The 14,582-nt window shown below is 39.1% G+C and overlaps 1 protein-coding gene across 1 annotated transcript in view; it reads right to left on the minus strand.

Annotated features, from left to right (window-relative positions):
• LOC114682146 (poly(A) RNA polymerase GLD2) overlaps positions 1–14,582 on the minus strand; it is a 53,384-nt gene that overhangs the window by 15,587 nt on the left and 23,215 nt on the right. Inside the window, 4 exon segments of the mRNA XM_028855963.1 lie at positions 5,335–5,463; positions 5,825–5,901; positions 8,263–8,332; positions 14,088–14,154. Of these exon segments, the coding sequence (XP_028711796.1) occupies positions 5,335–5,463; positions 5,825–5,901; positions 8,263–8,332; positions 14,088–14,154 (343 nt within the window).

A 14,582-nucleotide genomic window follows, 5' to 3' on the forward strand; every position in this document is an offset into this window, starting at 1 on the left:
TTTTTTTACAACACTTTTAATGCTTTCTAATAAGTCTCATTATAATTCAGAAGTAAAATAGTTACTCTCTTACCAGGAATTAGTTTACTTAAAATTCCTTCCATTAAATTCTTCATAAGTTAAAATTATTAGAAAACAAGAGATGAAGACAACAAATTCACAGAGACTTTTATCACGTTCTATAATCATTATTTGGAATGACAGGAAAGAAAAATACCAACCACTGGTATTTAGAGTCATTCAACAAATAAAAGAACTTTAAAAGTTAAGAAATTGGGAAGGTTTGGAAGCAAATACATTATGGTGGTTGGAGTGACAATGGTCTCCAAAGACTTGTATGTTGGACTAGGTCCCCACTTGCTGGAACTGTTTGGAAGGATTTGGAAACTCGCTCTTGTTGGAGGAGGTGTGTCACAGGGGTGGGCTTTGTGCACTCTTGCTGCCATGCCTTTGCTCCACTATCATGGACTCTAACCCTCTGAAGCCATAAGCCCAGTTAGCTGCTTTCTTTTCTAAGTTACCTTGGCTACGGTCTTTTGTCATAGCAACAGAAAAGTAACTAAGACACAAGTTGGTACCAGGGAGTGGGCTACTGATGTGACAGACCTGACCATACTTTTTTGAGGAATATGGATTTGGGACTTAGATCCAGGAAAGGAGTTTAATGCTCTAAGTAGATTTTAACGGCCGTCCTAACAGGATCTCAGGACAGTAGTACTGAGAGCTATGCTGACTGTGAAGGCCCAGGAGGTTTCAGGCCTGAACAGTATTAGCAACTAGGCTAGAGACCATTGTGATGTTTTGGCAGAGAATGTAGCTGCTGTTTCTTATCATATGGATTTCTCTTGAGGCTAAATAGAAAAGTAACAGACTAATTCCTTTGGCAGAGATTTCAAAACAGCCTAATATTGATTCTGTGATATGGTTATCAATTATCACTCTTATGCAGTTCTATAATGAAAAAGAATATTTGGAGCAAAAAGAAATACAAAATATACAGCTGGAGGGGAAAATGAGCACCAGAAAAGTTAATGTTGGAGCTAAGGCTATGTTGAAAGAGATGAAAAGATCGAAGAGAAGCTTGATATGGAATAGAATAAAGGGAAGCATGCCCTCAGGGAAGACCCCAACCAGCTAAGCGTACAACTAACAAAAAGGAAAGACCTAAGAAATTTTCTGCTCCTAAAAATTAACAACAAAGGAAAACTGCAACTGTGATTCAAGGGAGCCTGGCTCCATCTCAAGCAGGCAGTCAAACTTGGCAGTGTTGTCACGTGGTTCTGGCTTTAGAATCAGGATGCATGAGTAAAGAGCAGCTAAGCTCAGCCGTTCAGCCCAAGCATGTCCCAGGGAGTCTCTGCATGGAAACCTGGAGAGGCCACTCACAAAGCTATCAAAGGGAAGACAGGATTGCATTGGAGACCCCAAGATGTTGGAAACACCAGAATCAAGAGACATCGGCAAAGAGAGTGCACATAAGGAATATAACGAGCCCGAGAGAGAGATGTATGTGTCAGGCAGCAAAGAGAGAAGGACAGAAGCATCTAATCCTTTTGACAGTAGACACAGCATCAGCGTTTGGAGTTTGCCCTGTTGGGTTCCGTCTTGCTTTGGTCCAGGATTTCCTCACTAGGCCCCCATTCCCCTTTTGGAATGTAATGTATATATTCTGTGTCACTGTATGTTGGAAGTTATGTAATTTGCTTTCTGAAAATGCAGAACAATTTAAAAATGGATGTTGAGAAGTTCTGCCCCAGGAACATGCTAGCTGATCATAAATATTCTTATTTCAACCCAACTGATAATTTTACCTCAGTAACTCTTACTCTTAGACTGTCTTTGGAATCTATTCTCAGTATTTTTCCTCTTACACTTTGATCAATCATGTACTGAAACAACTGTTACTGACTACTAACATATATCATAAGAAATGCTATGGCCTTTTAATCTTTCAATATTCAGAACTACTGTTTCCTTCATGGCAAAAAAATATGTATTAAAACACTTAGAAAGTTAAATAATAATCATTTATCCAACAAACTTATGTTACAGATAAGAATATGAAGGCCAAAGAGATGAAATGATATCATCAATATCATAAAAACTGGTCCTCTGTGCCAAAGGCTGAACCACTTCAGTCTCTTGCAGGCCATTTTCCCTCCCAATAAAGTGATAACAACAAGGAAAACAACTACCTATCTCAAGAGTAATTTTTTGGGGGGGCAGTAGTGGATTAGCTTAAGTTGGTCAATAGAGTTACATATCATATAAGTGGTTTTTACCTACAAAGAGCTGATAATAGTGTCAGTAAACACAAACCACTTCAGTAAGAAACCAAATCTTAAAATAATTTCACTATTTTGATAAAATATTAATGCTTGATGAATTTTCAATTTGTTTTACAAATCACCCTAAAGTTCCTCCACTTAAATTACATTTTCTAATAAAGCAGTCAACCAATTAAAATCTTAAAGTGACCAGTAAGGATAGGAACAGGGCATGTATCAGAGATACCTTTACATCTATCAGAGAAACAGACATGAAATATATCAGAGATGCATGTTAGACAGTAAATATAATTTTTGAATTACTACCAAAATTAAAATGATTCAACTCTGCCTCCAGAGTTGAATTTATAATATCCTCTATTATAATTTCTGTATTATTCTTTATAGAATACATAAGAAATCCTTTGAATTCTTAATAAAAATGAACTGTGATACAAAGGATAACAGCAGTCCCGAAAAGCTTATCTATGAGCTGATACAACTGGAAAACTGGGAAAAATTATTAGTGACAATGATATATAGAATAGATTAAAACGACACAAATCACATTCCACATCATTTTAAAAGGGCAAACCAATCATCAAATCAACATATAACCAGGACAGACCAGCAAGAAACACAATTTATAATTAGCTTAAGACACTCGCTTTAACAAGGGAGAGAGACAGCATCAAGTCCTGACGACTCGTCTAGAAATGTTTGGTGTACTTAAAACAATTTTAAGTCTTTCTATAACTTGAAAAAAATTCTTTAGAATTCTATGTTCAAATGAAGAGGACTATATATAAAACACCTAATATTATTATATAATAAATATTAGATAAAAGTTCTAATTTTCTATTAAAAATTGGCAAAATTTTGACTCATCCCTTCTCAGTATTTCCACACATATGAATATATAAACAAACGTAGTTATTCTTTAAACAAAATTATTGATATTATGTTGTATAAGACAATATTCAAGAGTATATATGTATCTTTAAAAAATATAAAAAACCTGCTGGTGACTATATAGTTTTTCATATTATGATATATCATACTTAATTTAACCATTCCATTCTTGAAAGCTCAGATTTCTTCTTTTATTATTTCAATAAACACTAGAAAATATTTTTATATATAAATCTGTTGATCACTGTCTTAGAATAAATCTCTGGGAAAAAAACTGGAGTCAAAAATATATGAACTCTGTTATGTCTTTCAGAATCTACATGCAGAAAGCACCAAACGACACACTAAAGCTTTTTCTAAATCACTATTCTGGCCTCGTTGGTTAAGACCACATGATAGTATGCGGGGCAGTGGTACTGCACACCTTTAATCCCAGCACTCGGAGGCAGAGCCAGGCGGATCTCTGTGAGTTCGAGGCCAGCCTGGTCTACATAGAGAGATGTAGGATAGGCATCAAAGCTACACAGAAAATCCCTGTCTCAAACAAACCAAAAAAAGACCACATGATAGGGACAGTGATCCACCAGTATCTCCCCTCACACAGGTAACTTACAGTAGGGGTAAAAGGTAGCCTTCTGTTAGTAACCCATCAGCCATAACAGTCATTAATAATGCTTATGGTGCTATTCATTTGTTTTTATTTTTCAGACAGGATCTGGCTATAAAGCCCAGGCTCACAACCTTCTTATCTAAACCACCAAAGTGCTAGAATTACAGGAATGTATCACCACACATAGTTAATGAAGTTATTTATAATTAAGTGTGCTACTCAGCAATTAAATATCTCAGGCTCTTAGTTGGGATAACTATAAATCTTCAGTTTTCTCTTCTCTTAGCATCTAGCTGAGTAAAATATGTAGAATAAGTTATTTATTGGACTGTATATACAAAACATTAAATACAAAAGTAAAGGTTCCATCCAGAGCTCATCAGTCTGCACTATATTTTCTGGGGAAACTTCACTACTGTAAGTTCTCAGAGCCACATTATGAAAGGGCAAATATTACAAGTGGTCACATTATAATTTGCCACTAAGCATAGAACAAATGTATGGCTTTATCAAAATGACCTCAAAAACAATGATAATTGTTTGAACTAAACTGAATTAAAATCTAGAGACCAATTTGGAATTTGAGAGCTAATTTTGAGGTTCATCGGGGGACCAGAGTTTTTTGTATATCCTTGAGCCAAGATTGGTCCTCCTCTTTCTGAGAAAGTCATCTTCTCAGACTGTGCAGTTCTAAATGGGTACACACGAAGAAGCATGTGAAGAGAGGGTAGCCAGCCACATTATCCAAAGGAACCAGCAACAACAGGGTGACAGATGTCTCAGCCAGGCTACCCTCACTCACGTCTGTCAGCTGACAGAATAACCCAGCAAACATAAAACCTAATTGAGGAGAAGGGGCCAAAGGGGATTGATTATAAACTTCTTGCCCAACAAGAATATCATTTAATTTCTGTCTTGTAAGCCACTCAAGCCCCACCCCTGAGGACTTCCAACCACCAGGCCATAAGGTCCGCCCTACAGAGTAAAAGCCCAAGATCAGGCCACAAAATCCCAGCAATCCCAGACCACCCTGGAAAACTCCACCCCCAAAAAGCCCTATATAAAATCTACCCCTTGCTCCCCAAGCAGAGGCAGCCACTCTCCCTGTGTTTTTCCCAATAAATCTCGTGTTGTGACTTTGTGGTGTTTCTTAGCTCCCAACTGCCAGGATACTTTTCCCTTCAGTGCTGGTGACACATTGGAAATACCTTTCCCTCATGTCTCAAATAAAAAAATAGTCTTTCTGAGCACTCATCTGTTGCAAGACAATGGATCAGCAATACAGTGGTGAAAGTTCTTTAAATATAAAAGTACATAACAAAACTATCAAAAGATAAAAGCACATTAAAACTTCTTCACAATGTTTTTCAGAGAAAAAAACTTCTACAATATTAGTTCAAGGCAACAGAACAGGATTAAAAAGTTGTATAGGCCTTAGAAAGAGAACTTTTTAAAACAACACAAACTGGAGATGAGCAAAAGATACTGCAGTGAGGTTTATCTGAATTTCTGTTTTAAAAGTGAAAAACTCCCATAATACTTACTTTGTTAAGTAGTGCAAAACCATCAGTACAAGACTGTAGCTGCTTAAAGTACCGCGACTGGCATCGTTTATATCATGGTGACTTGCCCACTTCTTAATCACCAGCACTAACGGACGAACTCGATTTTCCACTGCAAGTAAAATGAACACTTAAAAAGACATCACGTTCTCTGAGAATGTATAATTTCCTAGTTCTATGCCAGTAAGAGGCACTGCTTCTCTCCATACTAAAGGAAGAGCTCACTCTCAATGTGTTACTTCTAAGCTTACCTTAGTTACTTGTAAACCATCATTCACTTAAAAACACTGAATCATCTATAACTACAGTAGCATATGATTTTACTATAGTAACATTATCAAAAGAAATAAGATACTATATAACTAAACACAAGTAATGGGGTATTGCTATTTACTGTAAACACAGTTAAAAGGCCATAGAGAATACAGGAAAAACAGAAGATGATGGTTATTTAGAAACAAACAAAAACTTACGGTAGGCATAAGTTCTGAGAAGGAATGTGTTTCTAATTCCAACGGTATTGTTTACATTTAAGTCAAATTCCACACAACTATTTAAAAGAATAAAGGAAAACACACTTTAGCACAAGTACAAAAATCCACTCTTTATATTAACTAAAGTGATTCCAATCCATCCACTGATGCAACATGGACTGAAAGCCATAGACTGTTTTTAAAATGAGTCACTAAAGAAGGAAGAATATATATACAATATATCACTTAAAGTTATTTGGTATATTTTAAAAATATAAACTAAGATTACTATTTGAAAGATCCATAATATACTGATGTTTCTAATTACTCCAAATGAAGTTTTAAATGTTGTAATGTTTTCTAAATAAATAAATTCACATGACCAAAGTGTAGAAGATATAGACCATCCCACTAAGATCTTCTCAAAGCAGTTTTACCTACTTTCAAACAATACAAACAAAATGCAAGCTAAAAAAACAAGAGCTGTATCTATATATCATATTCCTCTAAAATGGCTGGAAAAATGCAGGTGCTGATGATCTCTTTGAGTTTGAGGCCAGCCTGGTCTACAAAGCAAGTTTCAGGATAGGCTCCAAAGCTACACAGAGAAACCTAGTCTTGAAAAAAAAACAACAAAAACAACAACAAAAATTAAAAATATGAATTGAATACCCATTTATCATGTTTCCTCCACAGGACATATCACAGGTTTCTCACACTTATGAACTACTACAAAGTTCAGTTTAAGACCATTCTAAACAGTGAAAAAGTGCTAGCTAGACTATGAGACAACAAGAAGACAGAATGTCACCTTATTCAACCTCACTTGGGAACACAGGTATTAAACTAGCCCCAAATTTTTGCCACGCCTTGAACAATACAGAAAGACAAAATTTTAGAAAGAAAAAAATTCTTAAATGTAAAATTTATAAATAAGAAAGCTCAGTTCTGTATAAGCACATGCATATAACTTCAGTGTTGCCACTATAAACAGCTAGAAAAATAAACCTGCTTTATCACAATCCTATGTTTAGAAAACATTTATAAATCTTTTTAACAAATCAAATCTCAGTCTACACTTAACTTTTCTTATTTCTACTCTCTGCTCATTTGTTTTGAGACAGACACTCACTAGAAGCCCACACTGTACTTGAACTCATTGTCCTGCAGCCTCCAACTCCTAGGGCCACAATTATAACACTTGATTGTACCATTCTTGTATTCAAATATTATATAAGAGCTTCTAACACAATATCCTTAAGAAATCAGAACCCATGCCGGGCAGTGGTGGCGCACGCCTTTAATCCCAGCACTTGGGAGGCAGAACCAGGAGGATCTTTGTGAGTTCGAGGTCAGCCTGGTCTACAGAGAGAAATCTAAGACAGGTACCAAAACTACACAGAGAAAGTCTGTCTCGAAAAGTCACACCAAAAAAAAAAAAAAAAAAAGAGAAAGAAAAGAAAAGAAAAGGCATCAGAACCCAGGCTAGGAGAATATAAAGAAAAATTAAAATTTTGAAATTGAATAATTGTTATCGCTTTTGTCTATATTATTCCCTATACTCTTTATATCTTTCTCTAAGTGAAATACAATTTGTTTAATAATACTTAAAGTTAGAACAAACTCTCTGAATATAAATACACACTGAATTTTATCAAAGAAGATATGTTTTGGGGAAAGAATTACTTGTCCTAAAGACATAAGATCTCTTAAACAAGGTCCTCACTATTTTAAACAAGGCCTGGATCTCATTGTAAAGACAAGAGATTCTCAACCTATAAGTCGAGACCCCTTTGTGGTCACCTAAGACCATCTGCATATCAGATAATTACAATATGATTCATAACAGTAGCAAAATTACAGTTATGAAGTAGCAACAAAAATAATGTTTATAGTGGAGGTCACCACAACATAAGGAATTGTATTAAAGGGTTGCAGCATTAGGAAGACTAAGAACCACTGATATAGACCAAGCTGGGCTCGAACTCAGAGAAATCAACATGCAAGTATGTGCCATCATGGTGGGCTACAAGAAAATCATTTTAAAACCCAAACACTTTTTAAACTGGATAGTCTCAAATTCTCAAAATTGAAGTAGAGTAGATCAATTCAGTTAAGCATGAAGACTGCTCAGATTATTAAAAAAAAAATAATTTAAAAGACGGTGGTATAGTGGCACCCAAGTACAATCCCAGCACTCAAGAAGTAGAAGCAAAAGATTCCAAAATTCAAAGCTGTCCGCAGCTATATGACAAATTCACAGCCAGCCTGATTCATGAGACTGTCTCAAAAAAATAAAAATAGGAAAAAGAAAATTATTTCTAAAACCTTGAAGATAAGCTGCTGAGCTATAACCTGATTTCTTGGCTATCCACATTAGATGACTATCCAAGGTTAATCTAAAGCACCTGAAAAAAGAGAGATTGGTAATTATTTACCTGACTTTATCCCTGAACTTCACAATTGGCACTTTTGCACGAATCAGCTGAGGTCTCTCAATGTAGCCAGCTGAAGGAGAAAAGATCATGTGAGTATCTACCAATGTTTCCCCACTCACAATATTCTAATGCAGTTTAAAAGTAGTATATTATTAAAACCAACTTAAGAACATGCTGTCCTTGAAAAAGGACACAAAGAGAGTTCCAGGAAACCAGGGCTACACATTGAGACCCTACCTGAGAGAGAAAGAGAGAAAGAGAGAGAGAGAGAGAGAGAGAGAGAGAGAGAGAGAGAGAGAGAGGGAGGAGGAGGGAGGGAGGGAGGAGGGAGGGAGGGAGAGAGGGAGAGAGAGAGAGAGAGAGTGAGAGAAAGAGGAGAGGAGAGAGGAGGGAGGGAAAGGAGGGAGGGAAGGAGGGAGGGAGGGAGGGAGGAGGGAGGGGGAGGAGAGAGAGAGAGAGAGAGAGAGAGACACACACACACACACACACACACACACAACACACACACACACACACACACACACACACACACACACACAGGGCCGGAGGTGGGGTGGGGATGGGAGTGAAAGGAAGGAAAGACAGACAGACATCAAGTCCTTCTAAGGGTCAAGTCTATACTATTTAAAAGGCTTTAAAGTTTTTTGTTTTTGAAATAAAATTTTAGTATGTAGTATATAGTAGTATCTATAAAGACATTCATTGGAACATCTGAGTGAAAAAAAATAGCTAAAAGTAAGGAAATGCTAAATTCTGGTATGACTCACAGTAAAAACAGTAGCCATTGAAATCTGTTGTAATACGCAAATGTTTGCAACTTGGTAAGGCAAGAATACATTCAATTATGCATGATCTCAAAGAGGATAAAAAACATAAACACATTTTTAACTTCATCAAAGGTATAAAAATGCATTATAGGAAACAATACATGTAAATTGCAGAAAATTAGGAACTTATAGAATTAAAGATGAAAAGATAGCTCAGTGGTTAAGAGCACATACTGCTCTTCCTGAGGACTTGAGTTCAGACCCCAGCACCCACATAGGGCAGCTCCTAACAGCCTGCAACTCCAGCTCCAGAGGATCCAACACCCTCTTCTGGTCTCCACAGCACCTGCACTGTTCACATACCCACACATAGACACATAATTAAAAACAAAGAGAAGTAGTTTTTAAAAAAATCTACAAACATTGATCACTGGAGCAATATTCTAAAGTGTTAACTATAGAAAAGGAAAATACCGGATTTTCTTTTTTAAAAGCTAAAAATTTTGTTGTTAGCATTTTTGGTAGGAAGGGTCAAGTTTGATGTTCTCCTCCATGTATATATGCAAGTACACATGCATTTGTGAGTTCATGTGTGTGGAGTCCAGAGGTCAAAATCTAGAATCTTTTCTTTCTCCCAACTTATTTTTTGAGATAAAATCTCAATGAATCTGATGCTCAATAACTGGACAGACTGGATGGTCAGAGCCAGGATCCCTGTCTCTGCCCCACGCCTGACCCTTAGTGTTGGGTTATACTCATAAGCTAACCACACCTAGAACTTTCACATGGGTGCTAGGGATCTGACCTCAGGTCCTCATGTTTATACAGCAGACACTTTACCTATGAATTCAGCCCTCTCTCTAGACCAAGCATGCTTGTTTAAAGGTTTCCTCTAAAATCTTCATCCTGCATCAGGCAAACCACCTGACTATGTAACAGAGAAAGGAGAACACAAAAAATAAAGGGACAGACTATTCCCAAGGGGAACTACTGCTACCCATCTCACACTCTGGTTACGGTTTAACTTTCTAAAACTTTAAAATATCTCTTATCTCGAGCCGGGCGGTGGTGGCACACGCCTTTAATCCCAGCACTTGGGAGGCAGAGCCAGGAGGATCTCTGTGAGTTCGAGGCCAGTCTGGGCTACCAAGTGAGTTCCAGGAAAGGCGCAAAGCTACACAGAGAAACCCTGTCTCGAAAAACCAAAAAAAAAAAAAATCTCTTATCTCAAGATTTGTAAGACTATTTGTGTTAATTTTCTGTACCTCAAGATTTGCAAGCATACTGGGTATGATTAAAAATCTGTAAAATCTGTAACAAAAAGGTTAACTTGAAACTTGGTAGTTAAAGATCTATAGACAGGTAATCTTAAAGCAAACCTGTGGCTTGCCCTCATCTTAGCTGCTGTTCCCACACAGGGATGGAGGCAACCACATGGCTGACAGCCATCTTTAGGGTTGGAAAGGATAGATTTTGCCATGGGAATTCACTCCATCTTGATCAAAAGTGACCACATGGTATAAGGCAACCAAGGAAAAAACAACTCCTAGCTACAAAGCCCAAACTAGATGATTCCTCCGTTATTTCCGATGGCGCTAACCCCTTCCAGTCTCAACCCAGTCACTTCTCTCCCTCTCAACCTCTTCAGTCTCCCTTCCTCCCTCCTTAGTGGCAGGTCATCTGAGTCACTTCTCCCTGGCACTACCTAGTTTTGGTCCACCAGCAGCCTCTAGTCCTCCTGCTCCACTCTGGACCCCCTTCACCTCCTCCTACCTGGACTAAACTGGCCACGTTTCTCCCTTTGCAGGAGCTGCCTAGGTGGATCACTTGTTCAGGGTACCTGTTCCTTCTCATTAGATTAACTCTCTCAAACAGAAAAGAGATTAGGGTCCTACATTGCTAACTGTTCCACCTTTATTAAAAAATTCCAGTATTTTACCCAATCTACAACCTCACCTTCCATGTTTATATGGTTCTCACCAACAATCTTCCTGAAGAGCATAGGCTAGAGATCAGGCTAGAGCACATGCAGATGGAGTCCAGACAACTTGCCCCCTAGCCTGTCTCTGTAAGTCTGCCCTTAAAGTTCTACTTCTTCTCCCAGTTTCCCTGACATGAGGGCCAAACTGTAGCATCTAGAGAGGGAGCCCCTGACTCCCCAGGCAGAAGTCTTAGCAATGGCTTTCAAAGTGTACCATGGGAGAGATGAAAAAAGTCTGGAAACAAAATCCTTGATGCTAGCTAAGGCCTTTTGGCTAGTCACAGCAACTGTCCAGGCTCGCTATGCCTCAGGTGTGGTCAGGAGGGTCACTAAGCCTGGATTTGCCCAAGCCCTCATAAACCTCCTCAACCATGTCCAAAGTGCCATCAAGAAGAACATTGGCTCGTTAACTGCTCCCATGTCCCTCTCAGCAAGATGATATCAAGCTCAGATTGCCATCCGCCAACCTCCTAGGTCTGGCCATGGATGACTGAGGGGGCCTGGTCTCCCTTGGCCCAACCACAGCCATTTCTGAGAGGGAGTCTCCAGTAGTCACCACAATATCAGGGCGACCCATCTCCTTCCTTCTGGACACTAGGGCTACCTACTCAGTCCTGATGAATTTTGAGGACCTACCTCTCCTTCTAATTCCCCTATTGTTGGGGTAGGGGGCAGCCTTAACAATCTCATAAAACCCTGCCACTTAGTTATATTTTTAGCAGAATTCCCCTTGCTCACTCCTTCCTAGTGGTACCAACCTGTCCCATCCCCTTGCTGGGAAGGGACCTCTTGGCCAAAGTGGAAGTCTCTATTCCCTTCACTCCCCAATCCACTTGGCTCCAGGTTCACTGGCTGCTACCCTCCTCTTCCTCCTCCAAACCACACAAGCCGACACACCATTTGTTCCCTTTCCCAGCCTCCCAGGTGGATCCCTGAGTATGGGACACCCCAAATCCAAACATCATTCTGTAGCCAAACATCATTCCCCTCCTGTCATCCAACTGCAAAACCCTACCAATGATATCACACAGGCTCAATGCCCACTCTCTCCAAATCTCAGGGGACTTAAGGCTCTTATCCCTGGACCTCTTAAAGAACCTCCTGCACCCCACTTCTCCATTTACTACTAGCATACTCGTGGTTTAAAAACCCAATGGAACCTACTGCTTGGCTCAGGATCCCTGACTTATCTACTCAGCCGTGGTTCCCCTTCACCCCATAGTACCCAACCCTATACTTTCCTCCTCGGGGACCTCTCATTTCTCCATCCTAGACCTCAAGGATGCTTTCCTTTCTACTCCTCTGGACCCCAAGTCACAAAATATCTTTGCCTTTACTTGGACTGACATGGACAATCACCTTTTTACTCACTTGGACCATCCTACCCCACAGGTTCCACATCCCACATCTACTGGGCAGGCTCTACCTTCTGACTGACTTTCTTTCTCTCTTCCTAAATCCAAGTTTATACAATACATAGATGATCTTCTCCTTTGTAGTCCATCCCTGCAAATTAGCCAGGCAGATACCTCTACCTTATTAAACCTTTCTGACCAGCCAGGGATATAGGATCCCATCCTCTAAGGTCCAGCTGTCCACTCCTCAGGTTACTTATCTGGGATTAGCTATTACTCCAACTTACAAAGTCATTACGCTAGATAGGAAACAGCTAATTCAAATGCTTTTGGTCCCTACCACAAAGGACAAAATTCTATCCTTCCTGGGGATGGCTGACTTTTTACACTCTTCGATCCTTCTTTCTCTCTTCTTTCCTGCCCTTTACATGAGGCAGCCCTTGGCCCCTCACACAAGGCCCTTCTTGTGCCCATTACCAAACCCTTTCATAAGCTTCAACAGGCCCTCCTCCAGGCCCAAGCCCTACATCTTCTGGACTTAACTCACCCCTTCTCTCTCTCTGTTACAGAAAAGGAGGGATATGCCCTCAGCGTCCTGGGTCACCAACTGGGTCTTCCTTAGTGCCCACCGCATACTTATTTTGACAAGTATTAGACCATGCTATCCAAGGATGAGCACCTTGTTTACACACTCTGGCCACAGCAGAACTTCTTACACATGAATCAAAGAAGTTAGCACTCAGTTCACCAATTACTATCTTCTTGCCTCACCACTGTCCCACCTTCAAACTTCAAACACTAGCCTTTTCCCAAGTTCTCTCTAGCATAAGTAGAGGACATCACACTTACCTTTCAGCCATGCCCACCTCCATTACCATTTCAAAACCTCCCCCAACCAATCCCAGAAAACTCCCTCCCCATTTCACTCTTCAACTGATACCCTCAAGAGTCATTACCCAGTCCCTTGAGACCCAGGCAGCCAAGCTTCATCCTATAGAGTAAAAAAGCCCAAGATCAGGCCATAAAAATCCCACCAACCCCAGGCCACCCTGGAAAGCTCTGCCCCCAAGAAACCCTATATAAAGCCTGCCTCCCACTCAGATCTCTGCTGTTTCTCTCCCAAGCAGAGGCAGCCGCCCTCCTGTGTCTTTCCCAATAAATCTCTGTGTGAGGTTTGTTGTGCAATGGACTTTGTGGTATTCCTTGGCTCCCAACTGCCAGGATCCCTTTCCCCTCAGGGCTGTACCACTTTCACCTAGTAGACCATGTCTATCACGTTTCTGGCTACTTAGACGTTTGCCTTACAGCTAGCTGTTCATTCCTAACGGTCTATAACCTTTGGAGAGAAAGAAGGGAAGCTTATATATCTTCAAATCTCAAGATGAAATCCACAGAATATTTTTCAAGTACGTTCAATAATGATTTGTTAAATCATGCTTTTTAACCAAAGTTAAAAATAGCCAAAACTTGAGAAGAGGGCATGATATACACACCTGTCACCTCAGAACTCAGAAGGCTGAGGCAGGAGGATCTCAAGTTCAAGGCCAGCCTGGGCTATATATATTTATATACCACAAGATCCTATTTTAAAAAGAAAAGTTTTAAAAAATTTAATTAGAAGAAAACAATCCACATTATATCTCATCAGAAAAATTCTTACCAGAAAAATTAAGTGACCAACATTTTAAATAATAGTTATGTCAGAAGGCATGCGAGACTTACAAAGTCTAGTACAGAAGTGTTTATGGACTAAGGTGAGTATATGGCGTGCTTCAGTCTTCTGATTTACCTGAAAAAAACACTGAAAAGTTAAAGTGTTTTTCATTATTTTTTCTTAGCTTAGTGTTTGATTTTTTTCAAGTAACACAACAGCAAAACACAAAACATATTTTTCTTTCAAGTTATTTTTCAAAATAACTACAGAAAGTCAACTCTCAGTAGTATCTTTCAGATCTACATTTCAGAATCAACATTTTTTAATTGAAAACAACCCTGTCATTTTCTCTTTTATATAAAGTGTTAAAAAAAAATCTCTTCCAACAAAATTTAACAAAACCTTAACTTTGCAGCATGTTTTATTTCCTTACCAAGACTATGAAGTGCTTATGGATTACATACAATGTAGAGTCCTTCTGTGTGTAAGCTGGGGCAATGTGACTTCAGCATGTGGTAAAAAACCACAGAGCTAGTAAGACATGCCTGAGTGTAGTCTAGCTG

The sequence above is a fragment of the Peromyscus leucopus genome, unplaced genomic scaffold, assembly GCF_004664715.2.
Source record: "Peromyscus leucopus breed LL Stock unplaced genomic scaffold, UCI_PerLeu_2.1 scaffold_932, whole genome shotgun sequence".
Classification (NCBI taxonomy): Eukaryota; Metazoa; Chordata; class Mammalia; order Rodentia; family Cricetidae; genus Peromyscus; species Peromyscus leucopus.